This window comes from Platichthys flesus, chromosome 5 (assembly GCF_949316205.1).
Source record: "Platichthys flesus chromosome 5, fPlaFle2.1, whole genome shotgun sequence".
Classification (NCBI taxonomy): Eukaryota; Metazoa; Chordata; class Actinopteri; order Pleuronectiformes; family Pleuronectidae; genus Platichthys; species Platichthys flesus.
Window position 1 is genome coordinate 9168521 of NC_084949.1, and position 26956 is coordinate 9195476.

The following is a 26956-nucleotide window of genomic DNA, read 5'->3' on the forward strand; positions in this document are numbered from 1 at the left end:
ACAATGTGATTGGTCCGAACAGTTTCTGTTCGGAGCATAATTTCTCCCCAATGGAGCGACTCCAGACCGAAGTTCCCAACCGAAAATGTTGTGGGCGGGGCTAAATTCGTCACCCAGGCTAGAGGTGAGGGGTATTCAGCTGTAAAATGCAACCTCACCACTAGATGTCACTGAGTTCTACATACTGAAACTTTAAAGCATCTTTCCCACAAATTGAAATCTTCATTGGTAGAAATTGTTCAAAAGATGGAGCAAGATGACAGAACTTATATCTCAGATATTTTAGTTTTAATATTGTTAAACAGGAGGAAGTAGAGATCTGTCGTCCATCTTTAGAAACAGACTGGGTTTTACATCTGAAGAAAATAAGTTGACAAGTTTTCATGGCAACAGGAAGAGAAGAGAGTAGCTCATTATTCTTACATGGGAAGTTTTGTGAGATATATGTTAGAATCTGGAGTGGTGATGTTAAGCCCAGCCCATGAGACTGCTTGTTTCTGCGTTTGGTCCGGCTGACCTCAGGATCACATGCATGACCTACTGTAGTTACTACCCTCTACTTTAGGGTTGTATAAATTTATGAATTTATATACACAAACTGCTTAAATTTCCAGGACAATGAGGAACAAATTATTTGAAAATTAGATATTAAAAATAATCTTATATGCAATGTTATGTCTCAGAAGGGTTTTGCAGCTTCAACAGAGGCATTGTGTGTGCGTGTGTGTGTGTGTGTGCATGCGGGTGCGGGTGTGTGTTTGCAGCATTCAAGAGCTGCTCAACATTTTTCAGGTGCCTTCCTGGATCCATGGCGACCACAGCTTTGATCTGACACAATGCACCTCATGGTACACACATCTCACATGCCCCAACTGATCCGGGCACCTTAAGGTAACAGTCAACCAGCAGCATGTGGCCACAGCTTCACAGGCTGTCACCGTCACACACACCGAAACACGTGCCTGCCCCTCATCCACTCGTCTTATGGTGGAGGGGCTTCAAAAAGAGGCCAAACACAGAGGGGAGCAGGACTCTCTCTCTCTATGCCCCGTGTGTGTGTGTGTGTGTGTGTGAGGAGTACATTCCATCCACTTGTCACACGCGCACACACACACACTGTCTCCCTCTTGCAAATTAATTACTTCCAACTGTCCCCGGAGCCTTTGATGCCAAATAAAGCGATGGGCACTGACACAGACTGTTTATAGGCATGGTGTCGGTTGCGTGTCAGTGACGAAGCTTTTAACTCACTGTTTCAACTTTACTCTCAAATTCTGCCCCACACCACTGAACTATAATTACAGAGAAACTGTTTTGAAAAACAAGACATCTAAGTTAATGCTATCTATAACTATCTTTCCATTATTTGTTTTAAGTCAAAATATTGAAGGCGATGCTGATTGGCTAAAGCCTGCATTGACAAGCTGTGGTGTGAGCACATGGAGTGTCTGCTTTGCTACAATGGCGCCCTCTGGTGGCAGCTGTGGCAACGACAAGTGGTTGCTGAAGGCAGCTGCTGTGGGGAAGAGTTCGTTGGGTTTATGAGTCAAGAGACAGACCGATAGGACATATAAAGCTGAGGGATTAACAGAAGGGAAGTTTTCTGAATCAGTTTATGTGATTATTCCGCGTCTGTCATGAGTGCAGTTTGTATAATTTGTTTTTGTAATAAGAGCCTGTTCTTGCGAGGAAGTCCTGAAAAGAAATATTTGGCTGAAGTGATTGTTCAGGATGTGTTGACCTGATGATGGAAAATGTAACTGTTTGTGGCAACGGCCTATTTGGAAGGTCCAGTACTTGGTTACATACTCGGTGGGCGAAGTGTCCAGATATTTAAGTAAAAGCACAAATAAATAGACTCAAATGTTTTTAAGTACAATTCTTCAGCTTCTTCTGAATCCATTTCTCGTGTTTCATCTTCACCATGTGATGCTGCTGCTGGTCCTAAAGCTACCTGCCCACTCTTATTGGATCAAAGGACCAATTCCCCTCTCATTATTGATTATTCAAAAATATATTTAAAACAAATAAAAACCTCTCTCGTAGGTGTTGAGACATTTCCACGCCAGCCCAGCCTGTGCCAAGAGTCAGCCGGAACCAGTGTACAATGACAAGAGGGAAAAGTCCCTGATCACCAACGATGATCTGTTCGAGCGGGTGGCGAAAGATGCCAGACCCAAAGCCATGTTTAACAAGGTGATGGACATCTTCACCAAGAGGGACATAAGACGGCGGGGCCATGTGGAGTTTATCTACGTCGCCCTGAAGAAGTTGCCGGAGTTCAGGATGTGGTTAACCTAGCTCATAACAAAGACTTGAAAGAAACAGTAAGTGATCCTTTTGGAATAATCTGTAGTTACAACAAAGACACTCAGTCAATCTGAACTCAGAGGAGGACAGGGTCTTCAGAGACTGACACAATCCTTTTGTCTACTATTAATGAGATAAACATTCTCATCAGGGGAATGATTAATGATTAATGGTCAGCTTGTTACCTGTTGACTGTAGGTGATGAAGAAACGTTCAGCAAAAACACTGTATGCAATTAGCATTTGACATGCTAATAACAATGTGTTCTCCTTCAGTTTAGTTTTTTTTAATGGTGTTTGACTCATTAGGGCCCGAGCATTGACAGGGTGAGGCCCTATTGAAATTGTAAGGATTATTATTCAGCCAAATTAATTGCCTTTTGAGGGCTTTATCTTGCTAAAGAAAGTTAGAAAGTGGTGAACATTAACGTATTCTGGAGAAATTTTATAGAAAATCGATACACAGGTGTATCATGACCAGACAAACAAAAAAGTCTTTGCTGCAATTAGCAAGACGCAACAGGAAGCCTGCTATTTTGCATTTAGTGTCAATTTTTTGGCCATATTCCAAATTTTTACTTTGAGGAACTTGTAACAGGGCTTTCATCAGATCAACTTCAAATTGAGATGAGTGTCATCACAACAAGATGGAGATACAAAGTTATTAAAAGATCGATTTTTCGTCACACAGTCTCGTCCGTAGTAAACATGTTTTATTGTTCTCCCTTAATCACAGAGGAAGTGTTTGTTTCCCTCTTTTCATCCCCATTCCCACGAACATTCAGCAATCATGAAGGAAGAAAGCTATCACAGACACAGCAGACGGACCAATTTCTCTTCCCACTGTAGCCTCGGAAAATAACATCTTGCACCTGGGCAACAGCAGAGACGGTAGAAGAAAAGTTAAATATCCCCCGCTGCTTTTCTGATTTCTATTGCTCAGATGTGACGCTTCTGGCTCCAGATGAAACTTTTCTTTTGTGGATGAAAGAATATATCTACAGATCTAATTCCGGATTTATAGGAGAAACCAGGAGAACCACTTGCTCCTCCTCTTACTTCCCCTCTCCTCCTTCTCCTTCTCCTTCTTCTCTCTCTTTTTCAGTTCTTTGCTCTCCTTCCTCTCCTTCCTCTCCTTCCTCTCTCTCTCCATTTGCACTTTCTTTTCCTGCTTATTCGTTTCTTTCTTCTCCTTCTTGTCTCTCTTCAGAAAACAGGAGAACCACTTGCTCCTCCCCTTACTTCCCCCCTCCTCCTTCTCCTTCTCCTTTTCCTCTCTCTCCAGTTGCACTTTCTTCTCCTCTTACTCTTTTTTGACCTTCACATTGTCCGAGTCGGTCTCCAAGGTGAGATTCTGAAAAGACAGAGACAGAACATAAGTGTCAACATTTTCTTCGTCAAAGTCTAAACTTGAAAGAAACGTACAATCCATATCATTAAGATCTTAAATGATCTGATGTAATGTACCTGATGCTGAATGCTCTTCAGTAGCAGGCTCTGTGCTTCCTTCGCCTCATTGAAAAACCACTTCTCTGTTTTCCTGAGCTTGTTTTCCAGATACTCTCTCTGCTGGAAGCTGGCCTCCTCTTCCAGTACACTGCACCTCAGCATCTCCTCGTAGTTCTCCTGCAGAGCTGCAAATTTCACCTTCCAGTCATTTTCGACTTTCTGGTTCCCCAAGTGCTGGAGATGAAGATCAGTGGTCAGGGAGATGTTTTCTTCCACTTTCTCTTTCATCGTCGTCTTCATTACTTCAAGCTCCTTCTCAAACTCTTCCTCTCTGGCTCTTGCAGTGTTAACAAACATCATCATGTCGACACAGTCCTCTCTGGCCCGAACGAGCTGTAATGTAGTAGAGATCATGTGCCCCTGCAGTTTTTTGTACTCAGCAGTCAGCTGCCTCTTCAGAGCAACGTTTACTGCAGCTAGAGCAGTGCTTTCTGCAGCCTGCTTTGTCAGAGCAGCTTTCTCTGCCACATGCTTCTGTATGACTGTATTCTTAGCAGTCAGCTGCTTAAGAGTAGCGTTGTCTGCAGCCAGAGCAGCCCTTTGTGCTGCCTGCTCCAGAGCAGCTATCTCTGCCACATGCTTCTGTATAACTGCATTCTTAGCAGTAGGCTTCTTAAAAATAGTGTTTTCTGCAGCCAGAGCAGCCTTTTGTGCCGCCTGCTGCTCAAGAGCTGTGTTATATGCAGCCAGAGCTGATTTGTCCTGCTCTCTCAGACAAATGTTATCTTCAGCCAGAAACGCTTGTTCTGCTGCCTGGCTCCTCAGTTTAGCCTTTTCACTCGCCTCCTCCTTTAGAGCGGCGTTCTCGACAGCGAGCTCCTGGTTCTTCCTCCTTGTGTCCAGGAGGGCTCGGTGGAGACCCTGCAGGCTTTTGTTGACGCTGTACCCCTTATGTTGGGCAGCATCATCAGATTGCATTTTTCCAAGTGACTGACACAGTCCCATCCTAACTTTAGATATATTCAAAGAGACAGAGCTGAATGAATTTTAGACTTTAACACACGTCTGATTTTTTTTTGCCTTGAAGTGCTGGTCTACTTTGTCATTGTGTTGATTTCTACTAACAGTTAATCTGATTCTGCTTATATTGTGATTCTCCTTTATATGCAAGTCAATTGGCTTTGATCTAGAATTTAGAGGTGTAATTTAAGTAGCTAATAGCAAAGGACTGTTGTTTATATTATTGGACCTGGTTGTGTCGATTGGCCTACATCTACAAAAATCGCTAGGGACATGTGTCTTTTCATGACAAAGAAATAAGTCTCTTGTATAGACATGCTAGACAAATAAGCAAGCCCGCCATTTTAGATTTGGTGGCCATTTTGGCCATTTTCTAAAATTTTACTCTGATGATCTTGTCGTAGGGCTTCCATGAAATCAACTTCAACTTCTTGAAATGTCACCTAAACAAGATGGAGATATAAACTGACTGGGTATATTTGATTTCATCACATACTGTGACCATTGCCTGGCGTCAAAGTTTGATTTCACGCCATCAAAACATGAGCTTCTGTATCTCAGACATATTTGGTCCAATCAAGTCCAAACTAGACATGTAAGACAAGAGTCGCGACCTGATGACATTTACAAAGACATCATGACTTACATCGCAGCGCCACCTGCTGGATACAGGAAGTGAAGCGTTTATCCTTGCCACAGAGCGCAAAACGCACGCTTGATCATCGATCGCTCTCTCTCCACCGACCGCAACAGACTTGCCTGTGTAGCCCTAGTTTTCATTTAGCATCTGACTTGTCTACAAATCTCATTGCATTGCACAGCTGTAACTTTGTTTCTTTTAGTCAAATGTAAATGTGTTTGTTCTTCGATTACTGGAAAAATCCCCTTCAGGATCATCTACAGGATCCTGAAGGGGACAAATGAGTTTAAAATTAAGTGAGAAATAATAAAGAGTAGCAGATCATTTTATAGATGAGTGGAATGATTCTCCGCTCGAGACTTTCTGTGTTCACTCCGGTTTTAAAAACAACATTAATCAATGAAGGGCGAATTTATCATGACTATGAATGGAGATTTCAGATTGACCTCATCACATGACTTCTCTTCTCTCTGCTTTGGGAGCAGAAACAGTTTAATGCTTAAATTTCTGTTCAGGATATTTTGTTCATTACCAGACAAAAGCCACCGCTTATAATTTTTTTATTTCATTGTCGTCCATCCAATCGTCTTTGCAAAATATAATCCTGTCTGTTGCTTTGCTCTTCCCACCAGCTGCCCTGCACAGATGTTACAGTGAGCGGAGAAGAGATAACACTTCCACTTAAGAAGATTCCCAATCTTCATTAAATTGGATATAATATCGCGACATATAATGTGAACATGATACATTTAGTGGTGGAGCAGAAAGTAAAGATATTTGATGATATATGTAGTTGAGTGAAAACGAATCTACTTAAGTAAAGTACATAAAAAATATAGTTAAGTAGAGTGATAAAGTGAATGTACTTTGTTACATCCAACTATACCGCAATGTGTCATAAATACCTACAGACAAGAAAGACAGTTAATATGAGAACTCAGGATTTGAACTGGGAAATTAAATGATCCTCTTTCACTATGTCACTGAGACCTCTGTAGCTTTAGTCTGTGAACAATTACTCACAAGATTTTTGAGATTCTGCTTTTTTATTCTCTTGAGCTGTGTCAACATGGTAATTTACAATGTTGTCAGTGTTTATGCTTTTTAGTGCTGAGAATGACCTCTGTCTAGGATAATGCTCGGCACAAATAAATCTGCTTTGCCTGTGGCGAGAACTGGAATAAAAAAATCTGAACCATGACAGCACAGTGTGACCTACAATTACTGTTACACAAGAGGTGCATATCAAACAAACAACACGCTCGAGCGTGCGCAATAAATATAAACAGATGCACGTGCACACACATGTCCTGCACATGTGCACACGAGGAAACTCACAAAGTTCATTTCATCTTCATTACCCACAGATGAGGGAACTCATCTGGACATTTTACAGGAACACCACACTGAATCAATAACCAGTGTGGCCATTCCCCCCCCCCCCCCCCCCCCCCCAAGGGAAAGGAACTGGCCCTCAAATAGCTGCCGGTTGAGGAATAATACGATTTATTTTTAACCCAGACCTTGTTTATCAGTGTTGTCTCAGCAGAGAATATGCAGGGAAATTGCAAGTATTGACTCATTTATTTGTACATTTCCACATTGATTGATTTGTTCCTGTGCAGAGTGGAACCCGCCTCTCGCCCAATGTCAGCAGACCCCCTTAAAAATGACATTCGGTATAGATAATCCATGGATGGATTTACTTATTAGAATAAAGTTAGTAATTTGAGGATGCATACACTTCTATATCCCTGCATCAGTCTTGTGCCACATCACGTGAACACATGACAGCCTGGTGGCATGATTCAGATGCAGCTGTTTTAACATCTGTCAGTGTAAAGTGTACCTGCAGGTGGAGACAGAGACCGGAGGAGTGATGTGATCATCACAGAGCTCAGCGACAGAAAGTTAACGTGCATGGACATGGAGCTGTGAGCGGACTGCTGCTGTGGTGTTACATCCACATGAAGGGATTGAACTGATTGTGGTTTTAGCGTGTTTCAGATTTTGCTCATTTAATCTGAAATAGATTTAAAAAAAACTCTCCGCCTGCGTTTTAACCTAAGTTTTAATATTCAGTTTTCTACACTCTTAAATTGTTAATACATTATATAATTAATACATTACATATTTGATATTATAGGTAGGCTACCGAAACTTTTAACTTTCAAGGTCCAGCAAATTATGAAATCAATTTTAACTTATGAAATCAATTTTAACTTTACCCCAAACCAGTTCAACAAGTCTAATCCAAATTGGATTAAAACGGCTCACTATAACACACAGACACCACAGATTACAGAACACACACCTGCTACAGTGGAGTGTCGATGTCATTGTAAAGAACATTCCAATGGGCCTTAGTTCCTGGAGCGCAAGTATTTTTAGCTCTAGTTTCTTTAAGGGTTCGGTTGCAAATAAAGATAAATCCAAATATACAAAAGCAAAGTCCACACACAAGGAGATTATAAATCCAAATTGAGTATGTGGAGGTATAACAGGGATGATGCTACATTAAAAAGATAAGATAAGATTAGATAAATCTTTATTAATCCACAAACCGGGGAAACTCACTTGTTACAGCAACAGGTCAGAAATTAGGTAGACAAGAGAATAACCATAAAGTCTGAAATGATAGTGACCAGCAATGCTAACACTCTGGATAAAGAAAATCAATCAGTCTTTCAACTATATACTGTTATAGTTTGAGTTTTATTTTGGTGACCTAGCTATGGTTAGCTGGCCAGAAAATAAGCTAGCTAGCTCACAGCTAGTTAGTATTGTACATATTCACCTTTCTCACCAGCAATTGGTTGTAAAATTAGACTTATAATGTGAGTTGACGTAAGCATGATGTGCAAAAGCACCTGTGGGAAATGAATGGTAGGTGTTTCATATTGAATATGTACTGTATTGGTCATTTTTTATCCATGTGTGTAAAAGTGATGTAGAAATACAAAATTAAGAGTTTGTTTATAAAGTTAGAAAGGAAAAAGGAAAACAATGGTTTGCGGTAATCAAAAACGAGATATTTCATCAACAAATTTATTTCAAACATATTCCAAAGAAACACTAATGCATGAAATAACACAGTAATTAATACGAGTCATTTTTTACCCTTGTTGTGTATCAGAGGGTTAAGGATCTGAACACTTGACACAGTTTATTACAGTTTTTGTTGAACACATCCAATTTCTCCTTGGTGACGTCACCTCTGCCCTCCCAGGAGTAATATCTATATTACCTATAAGTGTAACTTCATTATCTATTACTTATATTGATTATTGGATGTGCTGACAGATTTTCCTGAAGGCACGGGGGTCAGACATCTCACCTCATTCCACAGGGTCTGTATATATGTCTGCTTGCTCTCGACCCCCACCCCTCACTACATCACGGGTGTGAGGGCCCAACCCTACATAACTTCCATTCTGGTCTGACTGAGAGGACGAACCCCCACTTCACAGCACAGGGAGGGACGACGAGGACGGAGAAAGTGTGTGAGAAAGAGTGAGTGAGACAGGGAGAAAGTCTGAGGATGAGAGTTGATATCGGAGGAGGGCCAATGGCGTCTTGAGCTCACACGTGTGTGTGTGACATATTTGGACAAATGAAGGTGATCCTGAGCCTGGACCAGTCTAAGCACCGCAGGTTCTAATCTGGTTTTGTCGGAGGTGTTTGGAGAACTCTTCTTGACCGACAACTTCTGGACAAACATCCTGTACTTAGAGAGGATCTACAACTTTTCAACAGCTACAATCGGAATGAAATGTTCGCCCGTCTGATGTGGTTTGCTGGGAGCACATGTGCTAAGTAAGGGTATTTGTCGACGATGGGTCAGTGTGCCTATCTGGACAGCTTGAGCTTTCCCACATCACAACCAGAGATTTCTCTTCCTCTGCGTTTCACATTCTTCACTCTGAATCAACAACACAGAAATAGAGTATCGGAGAGTCCCCACAAGGTGAGTAGACCCAACAGAGCGAGAGGAGAGTGACCCTGCAGAGCGACGGCATAACAGTGCACCGACGACCTCGGTTCCCACTCACTGCTTATCGTTCAACACGTTCGTTGAAGTCCCTGGAAGCTGTTTGAGCAAAGCTGAGTCATTCGTTCATGACTGGAGACAACTAAAAACTGAAACAGTGTTGTGACTTCATCTTCAACTTAATGCTGAGCTCACGCAGAGGCTGAAGAAGAGAGAGAAGCTCCTTCGTGGGGTGAGAGGAACCAGGGCTAATCCTGTCTGCTTGTGTCTGATTGATGTCATCAATACTTTAAAACTAGAAACTTTGAACTGGTTGGACTGCACATCATCCTCTGTTGTGGTACTACTGCCGACCCACAGCTCTCTGAGAACTTGAATCACCTCTTAAATCTAGACCTCTGGATTTGTCCTCCACTCTACCAGCCATGGATTCACTGGCTGGTCCATACCTCAACAAGAAGGCCCTCTGCTCACCTCTTGGTGCTGCCCGCCTCTGCCAGTTGGCCTTGGGCTGTGCTGTGATCGCCATGGTAGTCCACAGCGCCGGGTACAGCGGGTCACACGGTGTGTTCTGCATGGCGGCGTGGTGCTTCTGCTTCGCCATGACGGTGGTGGTGTTCTTTCTGGATGCTACCCGTCTCCACAGCTGCCTCCCAGTATCCTGGGACAACCTGACGGTAACGTGTGCGGCCTTCGCCACGCTCATGTAAGTCACGTGTTCCGGTGTAAGTCAGGATGCGTGTATATGTCTTTGAGGTTGCATTAACAGAAAAGTTACGTGAAGGAAGATCGATTTTCTCTTAAAACTTTTTATTTTATTAACCAAACTTTTTGTCAGTGCAGTAGGAGGTGTTTAATGTGCGTGCACTGTAAAAGTAAAAATAGTATTAGTATTATATATAAACTTTATTTATAAAGCATGTTTGAGTTGAGTTTTTTAAATCTATGAATTTAGATAAAAGACATAAAGATATAGAATGAACATAAAAACAGTTGTAAAAAAGTGATGAGAAAGAATGGAAATCAATCCCTGTAAGTAAAACGGAGAAGCAATAAAAATAATTAAATAATATAATGAAATAATAAATTGAAATAAAGACGGTATAAAATCAGCACCTAAAACATGTCAAATACAACATTTAAAAAAAAGAAGAGAAAAGTGCAGCAGCCAGCAATACCAGTAACTTATGTTACTTTGCAAGTAGGCCTACCAGTAGAATTTAAGTTTGTTTCATTATGGTGGGGGCAGTTGTTGTTGCTAAGGATACGTTTTGGTGCCATGAGTGAAACTTTGCGCACGGTTAACATCCAGAATAGTTGTGGGTAGAAAACAAATCGACTTTAATGGAGATGGAAAATATTTAACCAATTTTAAAACATACCAATGAATTAAGTTTCTTTCAAATATAATCAGAAATATTGTTAATATAACTTAAAGATGAACAAACTTAAATTATTTCTTTTTTCAGTGTATCAATAAAAATTAGCTAAACTCAAGCTATTTGCTGAGTCTGAATATTTCTATGTAATTAGACTCAACTATTTAGTTAAGTCAGACTAATTAGTTTCACTCAAATTAAAAGAATGAGTTAATATCACTTGCCAGTTGGATCAACGTGACAATAGTAAGTAAATCAGTTTAGTGTCATATTTACCAACCTATCTAAGGCAATCATTTCTCTGGAATATTCTTAATGTTTTTAAGTAATATATATGTTTCACATTTTATATTGTGGTACTGAGGAATGACAACCTGATTCAGTGTAGAAAGTTTCTAAAAATCGTACCTAAGTTTTAACAATAGCCTGATAAAAAGCTCTTTTCACCATACTTTCATTGGTTGTTCATTTTCAAATAGAGGCAACTTTATCACAATCTGTCCAGAAATGTATTAAAGCAGCTGTGTAATCATTAATGTTATAGTAACGGTAGACTAACTTTTCCCTCTGGTTTGATGACATGATATATGTTTGATGACGTCATCTTTTTCTGGGTCCTCCTGCAGGTATGTTACAGCGTCCGTGGTCTACCCGCTCTTCTTTGTCCGGATCGAGTGTCCCTACGCCGGCTGCGAAGTCCGAGATTTCCGCATCGCCGTCACCGTCTGCTCCATCATGGCCACTCTGGCCTACGGGGCCGAGGTGGCTCTGTGCCGGGCCAGGCCGGGCCAGGCTGTCGTGGGCTACATGGCCACCGTCTCGGGCCTCCTCAAAGTCGTGCAGGGTTTCGTTACCTGCATCATCTTCGGCGCTCTGGCCAACGGGAGCGAGTACTCCCGTTACGCTGCCACGATCTACTGCGTCGTGGTCTACGCTTTCTGCTTCGCTCTGACTGCTCTGGTGGTCATAATGACCGTGTGTGGTCGGACCAAAGCTGTGCGTTGCATGCCCTTTGACCGCTTTACAGTGGTGTGCACCCTCCTGGAGGTTCTGCTCTACCTGAGCGCGTCGGTGGTGTGGCCCGTGTTCTGCTTTGACACGAAATACGGGTCGCCATGGAGACCGTCCTCATGTCCCCGGGGGAAGTGCACGTGGGACAGCAAGGTTGTGGTGGCTGTGTTCTCTTTCGTCAACTTTGTTCTGTACCTGGTGGACCTGGTCTACTCCCAGAGGACCAAGTTTGTCTCCTCACATAGGCCCACTTTCTCACGGGCGTAGCACCACATGGTAAACGTATTTTCCATCACTGGCTCAACAGGTTTAGTGCACGCCTTGTGATTTTGCGAGTGCACTTGTTTGATATTGAAAAAGACAGAAAGGATTGAGGCGGAGAAATAGATACGAGGCCCTGCACATCACTGGTGCTGCACGTGGTTCCACTGAGGCATCCCGAGACCCCAAATTAAATCTGAGCTGTGGAATGTGAACAATGAGTTGTGCCACCATGACCCCTCTGCCACACCCCAGTGAGGAGACACCCCATCCTGCTGCCTGAACCCTTCTGCCCTCTGAGAAATCCAGGGAGAACCACCACCCTCCGCCAAACAGCCAGGCCCCAATCCTCATAACACCAGACACTTCCTGTGCTCTTGACCTGGGGAGTCACACACATTAACTTGCTATTTATGCTTTATTTACATTCAAAATACTACATAGATGTCTCGAATATTCACAGCAAATCTGATATAGGCATGCGTGGCATCTGCAAACCCCCCACCAGCGATTTACAGACATTACCCAGGCTGCCAAAAATAAACATGAGCTGTCTGCTCTCATACTGGAGCTGTTAGACAGCATTTATAAGAGGCTGACATTTTGAAAGCCTCTCTACGAAAAGTTTCTGTCAGTCCATGATATAAAATACAAACTATGTCAAAAATCAGACAGCTCTCTACTTCTGAATCGACCCAAAGTTTTTCAAGTCAATACTCACAGTTGCATAATTTGATGATGGTCAGTGTGACCCAGGAATGTTTGCCTGCCCTCACAGAAGAAGATAAATGTGACCTGACATGTCTATAACCAACAGGTCTGATGTTAAAAAAATAAACATTTACTTTCCATTCCCAACATTTACACTGGCAGTTAAAAAAGATCTGAAATGATTTACACTCAAATAAGCTGAGTTCATTTATTGACATAAAGCAGCTTTAATCAATACCATTCAGCTCATTGTGTAGTTGCAACACACAGACTCACACCAGCATCATTTCTCACCTCAAGCTGTGTTTGCTGAAGATGCTCTTATGCAATCAGCTGCGCACGTCACCACACAGACTGAGTTGGCTGGCGAACACAGTGGAGCATTTAGCAGCTTTGAATAATGAACTCAGATCAGCTGAGTTCTGCTTAAAGTAAATCTGTTGTGTCTGTAGACATGAGAGCCAATTGAATTTATTTTGTTCGCCTGTGACACACAAATAATGTTATATTATGATATAAGTTGTTAACTGTTTGGAGACGGATTATTTAAAAAATGTTCTATGTAATGTTTTCATTGGTGTTTGTCTGACTCTTAGCAACATTATGCAAAAACTACTGATTATTTCTAACTTGGTGGAGGTTTGTGATATGGGCCATGAAGCATTAACTTATGCATTGGATTTAATTAAGGGGTAATATAAAGGTACATTGTTTATGTTTCTGATCTAACATGGTTAATCAGCGGTGGGTATGTGTTCTTTTTACTTCTTAAATATATAAGATAATTTATCTTATATACAGAGTTTTGTTTATACACAGAAGGTGAATGTTTTTTTAATGATTTAAGTGGTCTTACTTTTCATATTTCCACAAAAACACGATCTCCCACCAGCATGAAACACAATAAGACATGAGCATGAAAATTTGAAATGTCCAGCAGATCTGTCATGCATCCCATGAACATTTTTTCCTTGTAGAATAAACAATGAAATCGTGCCCTTGTGTTCAAGTGTGTGTCACAGAAACACAGAAACAGTCCCCATTTATCATTTAGTTTTTCTCTATTTTTTAAGAAGCCTTCACCTCACCCAGCTCTGAAACCTCTTCCTGAAGTAACCTTGCAGAAGGTTCATGCCTGATACAGTTGGTTCACTATGTGTCTTGTATATGCCTAATTACGTTTTCATGGTTACTTTTTTCACTTCCACCAGGTTCAGGTAGGGGACACGACCCAATGCATCACCAGACGAGTCCTCCATCATTCATTTGTGAGACAGTGTGACTCTCTATCCCATTATTCCTGCACCCTCTGTGGATAAAGAAGGAGAGATGGAGGCCTCTCTGGCTGCCACCAGAAATAAAACAGAGGAGGAGATCTGATCCGCTCAGTCTATCTTTGTTCTCTTTCCCTCGATGACGATTTGTCTCTCTCTCTTTTTTAATTCAGTCCCCTCCTCCTCCTCCTGGTTCTCTCCATCCTCCACTCCTCTCAGCTTTGATCTCTGGTCATCTCTCTAATCCTGGATCAATGTGTTCCCCTGTCACGTCTCTGAGTGCTGTGGATGTATTATATTAAGTCCTTGGGAAGCCACTGTACCACAGCATACGTCTACCGAACCTGTCTCAGTGCTCAGCAGCAAATCCAACACCAGCTGGCTCCTCTCGTATCCAAATCTGTGTTAAGACCGCCGAGGACGTCACTGAGCGTGATTTTATCCATTGTCACAGTTTTAATAAATTGTTTAAGTAAATACACTAACATGAACATAGAGAAAGAGCAGATGGGTAGTGGTTTAGAAGTGGATTTGTGCAAACTGTTTGTGATTTTTGCTGCAAAAATTAACTTTCTGATGTTGACATAATGTCTTTTTACTTCTTGTGTGTGTTTCTTGATTTGAAAATAAATGAATCCTCTGATAAATCCTGCAGAATATACATCTGTTGGCAGAACGGACAGGCTTGGGGCAGCACCGGTCCTCCTGTACTATTCTTGTGAGTGAATGATGTTCATGCCTTGAAGAGGGTCTCTGACTGAAAGCTTGCAAACAAACTGACGTTTGCACAAATGCGAGTGTGCACAACCTTTCTTCCTCATTAACTTTTTTTTCCCTTACTCTTCTGTCTCACTGACATTTCAGCACTGTGATTTGAAAGGGGCCCAGATATATCTACTGCTAAAATAGGTGGACAGTGTTGCTACAGAGCAATTTGTAGCTCCATCAGGGCATCTGCACTCCATGCTCCTCTGCAGATTCCCATTTAGCAGCTGTTCCATGTCTGGCACTAGTTTTACTTCTCAGTCCCTGTGGGCCTCTGTCTTAAACATAGCTGCGTTTCCACACACACACACACACACACACACACACACACACACACACACACACACACACACACAGCCCACAGTGTATGAACTGACAGTGATGAGCTGCGACAGGTGTCCATCACAACCATTCCCCACCTGATTCTCCGGCTGGGGGGACGTTGGGGGACAGGGGACGGCTGGCTCTCTGTCCTGACTAATCTCTGATGCCACATGTTGCTGATGTCAGCTTCCCCTCACATCTCATGACTCTTTCTTTGCCAAATGTTGTGTGAGACATCTCTGCTCCCAGAGGATTTGAATCAATGCCTGCTCTGCCGGGTTTGGCATCTTGAAAGAAGAAGCGTCAGTACATAAAACAGTACTGATGCTAATTTGAGTGTAACATTTAAAACGTTGGTTTGAATATTAAGGTTGATATATTTTTTGCTCAAACTGGACTTTTGAATGTTTTTCTATGAGCTGGTTATGGACATTTTCATTTAAGGTACTTTTACAGAGATTTAGTAGAACTCAAACATTGATTTCTCGTTTTTGATTATTTCTCTGTTTGTCTGTATTCAAAGGTTAGTTTTCAGGCGTACGCTAGTGCCTGCATGGTGGCACAGGGAACCCTGCCTACAGAGGGTTGACTCCCCCTACAGCGGCCGCAGGTTTGTTTCCTACCTGGGCCTTTGCTGTGTGTCTTCTCCATGTTTCAATCTTGTCCGGTCAACAAAAGACATAATTTCAAACACTGGTACTTTACAGAAAGCAAAAAAAAATATTGGTTAAATCCCATAATACTCCATTGCCTATTCAATATGAAGCAGACACATTTCCATTAGAGGGTCAAAGCACAGAGATGACCAGCCTGGCAACTTGATGGTACCGTGTTGGTGGATACCAATGAACCATCAGAAAGATGAGGAATCAACAAGTCTCCTCCTGGGACCTCCTGGTCAGAGTTATGGCACCTGCTATACTTCTGGTTCCCTCTACATGATTGTGGAGAAAAGAACACTGTCATGAAACGTTGTGTTCTTTGATTGATTTACTTCATCTCATCATCACTCTGTGCTGCACACCTGGCCAACTGAGGATAGAGATACAGAAGTATATGACTTAATCTACTGCTGCTCTCCGACTGCAGCGTCCTTTGGGATTTTCGATCTGGCCGATGTTGTGAAATGCTGTGGGAAATCCTTTATTAGTTTTGGCTTTGACATAACATTGAAGGCTGACACTACACTGGAAGCCTTAACTTCTTTTCTGCCCTTTCTTTTGTATTCCGTCTTTGTCACTCTTGTCTCAGACTGCAAGCGGGAGACGTACAAACACTCGGGAGAGATTTTCTGTCTGTCTGGGATATTAAATATGCACATCTTCTCTCACTTCGCAAAACTGCTTATTTTTTTTCTCTCTCTTGGATTTTCTCGAGCACTTTCTCTCAGTCTTTCACACCGAGACACAAAAACACAGCTCTGGGCTGTAATCACTGCCAGCAACAAATTGTTGTGAACGCTTCAGCAAGATCTGCCTGTCGCTGTGTGCCCAAAAAAAAGAGAAGAAGAAAAAAGAGAAGAGCAAAACACAGGTTTGTGAGTTTTGTTATTTTTTAATAAACCTCTCAGGGTTTTGTCAATTGTCAAAAAAAGAACGGGAGGGAATGAGTGTTGTCACGCCTCAGCGCACATGCCCAAACTGAGTGATAGAACAGAGGCAGGCGGTGGTAAATTGACTGTGTGTATATGTGTGTGTGTGTGGGGGGTGTGTGTGTGTGTAGGCAGAGCTGTAGGGACACATCAAAGACATTTTCAGCTTGTTTGAGATTAGGTTTGAAGAACTGTTTTGTGGGTAATTACTCCACAAATCGAAGCAACAGGGGAAAGGCTACAATGTGACGACATTGGCGTCACGTCCTTTGTGTCATTTGGGAAAATTCAAAAGTTTATATTGACCCAAGGAGAAGTGGAAGATTTGCACAAGCACCTATCAAATGATTGACTTTGCCAAGGAGGTTATGTTTTCATCAGCGTTTGTTTGTTTGTCTGTGTGTTCCTCAACAGGATTTCATAAAAACTACTTGAGGGATTACCATGAACCTTGCTGAAAATATGTCTTAAGGGTCAAAGAAAACCCCATAAAATTTGATGCGGATCAGAATCAGGGAGCGGATTTTGGATTTTTTCGTTTTTCACTTTCATCAACTTAGTGAGCTATAGGGTTAGGGTTAGGAGTCACTGATATTTCCTGACTTTCAATTTCTTGTTTGAGAAACCCCTGGATGCTAAAATTCCCATAATGCAACATCTTTGATTCGCTGTTCTGAACACCAGCTTCTTCTTTCATTCTCCACACTTTGAACTGTGTGTAAACTTTCTGTAAAACAATGTACTGAAATTAGCTTTCTGTAAAAGAAAAAAGTCTCAGGCTTGAGCTGAGATAAGCCAGAATAACCCCAACGACATCACAATGACATCATCGGGGTCCTTTTTGTCCGAATTGAACAGAAGAGATTATACCACTGTTTCCAGACTAATCCATCTGAATGACATCCTTGCTGTGCAGAGAGTCAGCATTCACGCCATCATAGAAGAACATAAAAGTGAGGAATCATAGAATTCCACAATTAGAAATACTGGCAAAGACTCTGAGCAAAGTAAATATTGATTTTAAGTTGTTTGCATAGACACCGGTAGAGAGATAACTGAGGATATGTATCAATTTGTCAAACTGACGCTGCTGAAGCCCACCCTCAGGCCATGCATTCTGCTCTATATATAGACAGGAGGATCCGCCATCCCTAAGGCAGCCCTGCAGCTCTGTGAGAAAATAGATGGAATGTGGCCCCTCAGAGGAGACATGCAGGATCTATGCTGCAGCGTAAATTTAGTCTGGCATGGCCGAGACACATGAAAGGAAGAGGCAGACGGACAAGAGGAGGGTCGCTCCCATTAAAACATGCAGAGGGCAGATTTTAGCATTAAAATGACAGCAGCAAGACGAATCCAGGGCAAATTTTCAGAATATGCATTGAATTGCTCAGGGATAGGAGGCCAGACCGAATTCAAATGCCTAGGCTCATTAGTGTATCTGGGGTCCAAGTCTGCTTTATTTCAGATTGTCAAATCTAGTACTAGGCTACAGTCACCTGTTAGAATAACAATCCTTCATTCAAATTCAGGTTCTTCTGGTTTCATAAAATGTGTCAGGGATTCAGGTTTGAAGCTCAATTGCATTCACAATGATCAGCACTGAGCATGGACCTGGGTTATTCATGTGGATGATTTAGTTTGTAGGAATGTGAAAATGAAATATTAAATGCAAAACCATGAAAAGAAAAGAATTCTGACAACTGCACCTGTACCAATACTAATGTAAAAATGTATAAATATTAATTTAGCGGCTGCATGTCTTTACATGATTTTACAAGTCGTAACATACACCAATATTATATAAAGAGGTAAATGCTTAAACCCTATTATAAGCCTATTATTCTGCACTTTTACATGATGTCGTTGCGTCTTCATTAGGTAGTTCTCATAACACATAGTAAAGAAAATACTCTATTAAATGTTCTGCAGGTATTGTTTCCACTCAAGTAAATGGTTAGAAAAGTACTCATTTTGTAGAATTCCTCCATTCATGATGTGGTAATTAGCAGCTAGTATACCCTTTGATTATTATTGATTCACTTACTAAGCGTAGCTAATTAGAAATACTTTATAAACTGTTTGTTTGCTCAATTTGTACTAATGTGTCATCTTTCATAAACTGATGTGTGTTTTACATTTACATGTGAAAAAAAAGATTCCTCTTAGTGGTCTATGGAAGCATAAATAAGCATCAAATGGAAATAATACTCCAACACTGTACTCAGATATAATGAGTACAGTATTGAGTAAATATACTGAAAATGATGGCCCACACAGTATTTGTACTTCACCTGATCCATCCCAGGTGTATCCCATGCAGGCTGGGCGCTGCCATCTCTTGATCACAGGCTCATACTTTGAGTTTTATACATCATGTGAACGTTAAACAATACACATTTGTATGTAATCAGTGTGTGTGTGTAGAAGATGATACTTTTTACAAATATTATAAGAGTTTAACAACTTCTTATAAATAATAATGAGACATGTATTATGATAATCATCAATATAGACAGATAAGAACTTGTATATCATGATATGATATTTATGATATCTCTTCTTTGTATAAGCACATTGCAGCCATGAGTTAGGTGGTTTTAAAAGTTGGATCCACAGGAGCCGGGAGTCTGCTGACTAAGGTACCTCAGTACAGGTCCGGTAGACCGTGTTGACTCAGTCAGATGTGGGATGAATAGATGCTGTCAGTCTCAGCCAATATCAAGATAACCTACTTTACATCTCTTCTGATTTGGCTGCATGAACCCACACAACTGATGCAATCTGTAGGCCCCGCCCAGATCCCGTAATCTAGTTTCCTATTGGTCAGACGGCGAGGCTGCCCCTGCCATTATTGGCCATTGTCGCCGCTCTTCATAAGTTACCGAGCTCAGCGGGGAGAGGGGAAGCCACGTTGACACGGACCGGGAGTTTCATGGTGGAGATTGTGTGTGTGCCCTCCGGAGATAACGGTCACGTCGTCGGGTGAACATCCTTGAACTCAGGCAGCTCCGCTGAAACATCCAGAGAAAGGTAACGAGCCCAGGGGCATGTTAACGTGTCGCTTTCATCAGCTAGCACAGCGGCTAGCTCACAGAGCCGCTAGCCCAGGACAGGTGGACGTTAGCTAGCTAGATATTGCTACCATCAAACAGCATCGAGCAGAGCTAGTTAGCATCGACTAAGACAATAACAATGGGAAATCATCACTGACAGTTATCCCAGAGCAATGTTGTTTAATAAAAGTACAAACTCAGTTCCTCACTCTGATGGAAAACAAAGATTTGATGTCCTTAAGTGTCATTTAAAGGAGTTGGTTGACTCAAACAAAGCTGCCAACTGCAGAGCAGTGATTTCCAGCATATCCCAGTTAAACCAGAGTTTCTGGGATGTTTCATCATCCTCCTCCACTCTCTCTGGAACCACTCCAGCATTTTCCTCCACATCACCAAAGTCTGCCTGAGCGCTTTGAATCAGAACTGGATACACACATAAGTCAGCTCACAAGTTTAGTCTACTGAAATGCATGGTTGTCACTAATAGCTTTTTTATTTGCAGGACGGAGAGGCCACATCATCTGACAGCATGAGTGTTGGATTCATTGGAGCAGGCCAGCTGGCTCATGCCCTGGTGAAAGGGTTCACAGCTGCAGGTGAGGCCACTTTCTTTATTATGCAAGGTCCAACAGGCACTGAATGTTACATCACTGATGTGAAATCTTAAACCAACACCAGCTGTCTTTGACAAGGGGAACATCAGAGCCCGAGCAAGATTTTGGTTAAAAAAAATGTGGAGCTCTGAGGCTTGATATTCTAGTTAACTATAAACTTCTATTATAAATAACTTAATATTAAAAACACTCAAAAACATAGAATTAAATTAGGAAAATCAAATCGTTTACGTTCAAATGTAGACATAAGTTTGCATCTTACCTACATAGTTTTTTCTGTAAGATAAGTATTATACATAAACACTGATATATCTGTGAAAGGCTCTTTTTGATTCTATTGACTAACTGATGAATCTGTCAGGCTCTAGAAAAAGGAAGCAGTCACATCTGCACCCTAGTTATAAAACAAGGCTGCACCCGTAGACCAATCACTTCCAATTATATATACTTCGACAATTCTGAAATAATGATCTATGATCTTACTACACTTCCATTATTTATTTAGACTTGTTTATTTACTTTATAGTCCTTTTACGTGTTCCTTTCTCTGTTTTGACTATGAACTTTACTGCTGCAATAAGTGCATTTTCCTGCTCGGGATCAGGAGACAGGTGTTGTTTCCCATCTCAGTTTACCTCCTCGTTCCTCACTCTCCACTTCCTTTTCAGGTGTGATTGCTACACAGCGGATTACAGCCAGCTCTCCAGATACAGACCTGCCAACGGTTTTAGGGCTGAGGGTGAGAGGACAAGTTTCTGCATGGCTGTTAGGGGGGTGTCTGATGATGTAAAGTGGTGGTGTGCGATTGAGGGGATTGTCTGAAAGGTTATAATGTGTGCATGAAGCTGTAATAACACCAGTTTATTTTCTCAGTGCCTTTCAACATCCTCTCACTTTCCCATCACCAATTCTCCTCAATGTTCTTCTCCTTCTGCAGAAAATGGGAGTGAACCTCACAACAAGCAACAAAGAGACCGTCAGTAAGAGCGATGTGCTCTTCCTGGCTGTGAAGCCCCACATCATCCCCTTCGTTCTGGATGAGATCGGGCCTGACATCGAGGACCGTCACCTCATAGTGTCCTGTGCTGCAGGTGTCACCATCAGCTCCATAGAGAAGGTCGGCCTCCTTTACCATTTCTCTCTCTCGCTGCTCTGTAATCTGCTGAAGTTTCTTGGACACTCCACCGTTTTTGTTTTTGTGAAGTTATTTGTCATTAATCCTGGATTAGAAATAGTTTTACACCATGTCTGTTCTAAATACCTATCCTCTGTTTCCATTTTTTGTCATTTTAACAGAAACTGCTTCAGTATCGTTCAAATCCTAAAGTCATGAGGTGTATGACGAATACTCCGGTGGTGGTGAAAGAGGGAGCTACAGTGTACGCCACTGGGACACATGCAGAGGTAACAGAGACTTTATGAATGCATTAATAGGAAGGACTTATTTATTCTGTTTTTATTCAGTCTTTACTCAGAATATACTATATATGACATATGAACATTTTGCCTGCACTTCAGATAAACTTAATTCATTAAAAAAATTATAATTTGTCCTCTTGCTCTTAGGTTGAGGATGGAAAGTTACTGGAGCAGCTGATGTCCAGTGTAGGATACTGCACCGAGGTGGAGGAGGACCTCATCGATGCCGTCACCGGGCTGAGTGGCAGTGGACCAGCCTATGTAAGTGACTGACTGTTCTGTGTTTGTCAGAAAGGACAGTGCAGTATGTGAGGTTAGTGGATCCACCCGGAATCTGAATAGAAGGTGTGAAAGATAAACAATTTTGGCTGTGACTGAGCAGTCTGGCATGTAGGAAGTTATCTATGTAATCCTTTTGGAAAGTTGCTCAGCCGGTGATTACGTCATGTCAACCGTCACAGTTCATTCAAATCGTGTACCATTGTAGTTAGTTCCTTTTTATTTTCCAAACTCTTTTTTACACTAAGTGAGTCACTTATTTATACCAATGCAGGACGGATCTGATAAGCTGCCATTATTTGTCTGTATTTTCAGCTGTCTGGCTTCACAACCAGTGCCTCAAGTAACAATGTTTCCTTATCTATCACTTCTTTAGATTCCTTATTTGGTCTATAAGATGTCAATGTATTCAATTCATAGTCAATGTAGGTTAAGTGATCTTCATAACTCTAAGCATCAAATAGTCACCTGATTTTTGTATGGATTGATGTAGTTTGTTAAACAACAACTCACAACTCTACACGACCACCAGGAAGTAAATACCAGGTGGACGTGTAAAGTCAAATTGACATTGAGGAAATTTTTGGATGATAGTTTTAAAAATTTTATTTTATTGTTCTACTTAATATTATGAAGATTGAATGGTAAGTAATTGGGAAGCAAGGAGCACAAGAACAGACTTCTTTATTAAAACATTTTGTGAGAGTTTGACCCGTTGCTTTTAAAGAAAAATATAAATCTTTCCACAGGCATTCACGGCCCTGGATGCTCTCGCAGATGGAGGAGTAAAGATGGGCCTGCCCAGGAGACTTGCTGTCAGACTTGGAGCTCAAGCCCTATTGGTTAGTTTTGTGTGTGTTTGTGTTTCTGTGTGTTGATTCTCTACAATTAGGCTCCTTGAGTCGTTGGCCATCTGTGTGTTAGGATTTGATTGCTACTAAAAATGATGTGACTGCAAATCAAAGCTTGCCCGTTATTCTGAATAGCCAAAATAAATACAGAAGTCCTGACCTTAAAAAAACAACTAGAATAGCACACTGTTTTTTGTAATTGTGGTAGCTTCTTCAGACTCGGTATCCTGCTTCTCTTTGCATCTTGGGTTGCAGTAATGTCTGTTTGACTTTATTCCATGTGTTGTTAAATAGTGGAGATGAATGCTCCGAGAGTCTCCTTATTTTCACATTTGTCGGAAACATTTACAGAAGGCAGTGTTGTAGTAAAGTCATGTTGGGCCATTCTGCTGCCATGTTGCCTGGAAAATCTTAAAATCTTCGAAGATTTTATGGATTTGATATCCTGGAGGCACTTTTTTTCAACAATATGATCACAGAAGGATTTCCGCTGTTGAGAAGGGATTCCTCAACCAAGTTTTCCTTCATACAAATCCTCATCTCCTGCGTTTCTCTTCAGGGAGCAGCGAAGATGTTACTGGACTCGGATCAGCACCCTGGCCAGCTGAAGGACAACGTGTGTTCACCAGGGGGCGCCACCATCCATGCCCTGCACGTCCTGGAGAGCGGTGGCTTCCGAAGCCTCCTGATCAACGCAGTGGAAGCTTCGTGCATCAGGACACGGTGAGACACTTGTTAAAAGGAAATGCAGATCACACATGTACAACACCACCATCTCTTTGCTCCTGGGTTCTAAGATTTGCATAACCCCATTTTCAGTCAAGGTCACACTTTTCTGTCTATAAAATAATGAGAAGTGTCTACAGATTTTGCCAAATTGAATATTTTATTGGTTAAGGAAATGCTCAGGTTAAAGGAGCCAAAACTGAACTTTCTCACAAATGACAAGTCCTTGTATCATTGTTATTTTCTTTCGTTGATAATTTTTTATTTTCGTATTCTGCTTTCAAGACCATGAAGAGCAGCTAAAATATACATTATACATTATATATATATATATTTATATTTAAGCAATGCTATATTTCCTAATTGCTTGATTTATTTCAAAGTTACACCATTCAAAACAATTCTCTCTTGATCCTACTTCTATGTCACATAGGACTTGGGCTGTAGGTATCTTCTTACTTATCATTGATACAATTTAATGAAACCTGATACACACTCAAACCTTCATGTGTACTGCACACCTGACGTGAGGCCTCTCTTCCTCTCACAGGGAGCTGCAGTTCCTGGCAGACCAGGAGCGTATTTCTCCAGCAGCCATTAAGAAAACCACACTGGACAAGGTGCTCCAGCAGCCTGGAGTCGAAGTCAGCGGAGTGGCTAATGGGAACGGCAGGTCGGGGCTCAACCTGTTCAACAATCGCAGCTCTGGGGTCAAGAAGAAGAACTGAGTACACATAGGGGCGACACACACACATATACATGTTACAGGATTAAGTGTACTATTTGTACACATGGAGTAAACCAACACATACTATTCAGCCATAGAATTAAATAAACAGACTTGGGACTGGTCTTGAAATCACATTCAAATTGCTTTACTAAATAATTTATTCATACTTGAATGACTTTTGGACAGTGGACCTGATGGTGTCACCGCCAGATTATACACAAGCACAAGTGTATTCTGGGTGCTCACAGTTACAGCCTTATGTCGTGATTTAGGATAACTGTTTTCAAACACACAAATCCAGATACACACTGAGGAGCAAAAGTGCATTTACTATTTGCTATCTGGGCAGTTGAACGATAATGACCCAGTAAGCCATGATGGGATCCTGGTATGAACCAGGCAGCAGATGGCTGCTGGGAATCATCAAGCCGTTAATGTCAATGTATGTCTTTAATGTCTATCTTCTAAAAACATGAAGCTACAATGTTAATCATCATGTATCCTTTTTTAGTTGGTGCAGTTATCTTTGTTAAGCCAACAGTATTATGCTGTTAAAGACCCAATATGGGTTTATCAACCTTTTAACGCCTTTTATTTTTCTTTTCGTTTTTCTTATCGTATAACAACACTATGGTCCTCATGGGTAAAATACCTTCCCTGTGTTTTATATCTGGGATTTTTAGCACATTAAGAATATTGTGCCTTCGACCCATAACTTTTTTTCTCAAACATAAAGGTCATTCCAAACTTTAAACCTCTGATGAAGGACCTTGTGGGTTTTGACCTGTTATCTTGATTCCTCAAATGTTTCTCACCATGAAGACACTTTTTGTGTTTTCTGTCATAAAGTAATTCGATGTTATTTGCAAAAAGAAAGTATTTCATTCAAACCGCTTGCTGAAGAATATTTAAGTATGGTAATGAAAGCGTAAAATCAGCCATTAATCCGTCCTAATTGTTTATTTTGTGTTGTTCTGTATATTTTTTTTATCCCCATCAATGTTAGACGTTATGTACGCATTGGTTCAGCATATCAACCACTGAATTGGTGTGCCTGGCGGAAAGACGATATTAAAGAAACAGATGCTTACATTGTTCCTAAGCTGTTTGTCCAGGACTGAGTTTAATGAGATACCAATTTTTACTCTCAAAGCCCTGCACCGACTCTAATGGGTTGCTTTTCAAAAATGAAGTGTCCACTTCCTTTTTACTGGCTCCACATGTTTTGTGTGGTTTAAGGTTCCTCTTGCATGAGAATGAACCAGATTGTTCTGTCAGTGAAGTCATTCAAATGCACCCCGGCCTGCAGATGGTGCTGTGTGATCATGGACCATTTGCACATGCTCATGAAGATCACATTACACTCAACACAGCTGCCAGTTCAGAGGGACTTCAAATTTACCCTGACCTAACATCAAATATAACTACACCACGTCCCTTATTGGCTGACAGCATTAACTGAAGCGCTACAGTTACATGTTTCCTTCTGTCCATCCAAAACACTCCCACTGTCTTATTCTGTCTCCGCTGGTCATTCACTGCCTCTTCACAAAGTCAGATTTGGCATATGTCATAAATATGAATGGTGAAGGTGTTTCTCCTCGCTGGCCTGGAGATGCATTGTGATTGGCTGTGCTAAGAGGAAGCCCAGTCCAATTTTAGAAGCTTTCCGTCAGCAGGACATATGACCAGTGTGTGTGCGAACATGAATTTCCCTCTGCTCCTCTTCCTTAGATGTGTTCATGTCATTATTACTTAACCAGTTTAGAAACACAAGGGGGCTGTCAATGGCGAGATAACCTTTACGTTATAAAGGTTCGTTATAATTAGTGGAACTGTTAACAGATCGGAAATGTGTCAGGCAGCCCTCAACAGCCACTGCATTTTTCAAAATGATCACAAGTCAAAATGGTTGCATTCATTTTTGCATGCATTGATTTTATGAGCTATAACCATTTTATTCATACAAACAAAATGTTTTAATGGACAGCATGGCGCTGCAAGAAGGTTCCCAGTATTTCTGTGTAGAGTTTTCATGTTCTCCTTGTGTCTGTGGGTTTTCTCCAGGTACCCCGGCTTCCTTCCCACTGTCCAAAACATGCAGTCTGGGGTTATATTAAATGGAGTCTATAAATTGACCGTAGGTGTTAATGGTTGTATGTTGACCCTGCAATATGCTGGCGAACTGTCCAGGGTGTACCTTGCCTCTCGCCCACTATCTGGAATTTGTTCCAGCTCCTCCCTGCAACCCTCAATGGACACGCTCAATAGACGATGGATGGATGAATTGATAATCTGATAATTTCTAAAAGTACCTAATTCTCATGAATTAAGACGAGTAAAAGCATTAAGTACTAAATTGTATTTAAGCTCAGCGTTGTGAGCTTCCAAACTAATTATCAATAAGTTAGTAAAGGGCTGCAGTGCAGGCACATTTAGGTACATGAAGATGCAGCAGCTCCATCAGACATGAAGTCTGTGAAATATTTGAGTCCAATATGCTCCAGGCTGCTACATTGGGGATTAACAGATGCTGCTCTGTGTTGGAATGACAAT

General features: G+C 41.4%; 2 protein-coding genes across 2 annotated transcripts; both read left to right on the plus strand.

The window, feature by feature from the left end:
* The first annotated feature begins 9769 nt into the window (after positions 1 to 9769).
* LOC133953395 (myeloid-associated differentiation marker-like protein 2) lies at positions 9770 to 12066 on the plus strand. Its single transcript, XM_062387304.1, has 2 exons — positions 9770 to 10115; positions 11415 to 12066. The coding sequence occupies exons 1-2, from the start codon at positions 9835 to 9837 to the stop codon at positions 12064 to 12066; spliced, it is 933 nt and encodes a 310-aa protein (XP_062243288.1). The 5' UTR covers positions 9770 to 9834.
* Positions 12067 to 19595: 7529 nt separating this feature from the next.
* On the plus strand, positions 19596 to 25502 carry pycr1b (pyrroline-5-carboxylate reductase 1b). Its single transcript, XM_062386919.1, has 9 exons — positions 19596 to 19758; positions 20284 to 20377; positions 21064 to 21134; positions 21333 to 21512; positions 21692 to 21799; positions 21962 to 22075; positions 22843 to 22935; positions 23504 to 23667; positions 24221 to 25502. The coding sequence occupies exons 2-9, from the start codon at positions 20311 to 20313 to the stop codon at positions 24396 to 24398; spliced, it is 975 nt and encodes a 324-aa protein (XP_062242903.1). The 5' UTR covers positions 19596 to 19758; positions 20284 to 20310; the 3' UTR covers positions 24399 to 25502.
* Positions 25503 to 26956: the final 1454 nt, after the last annotated feature.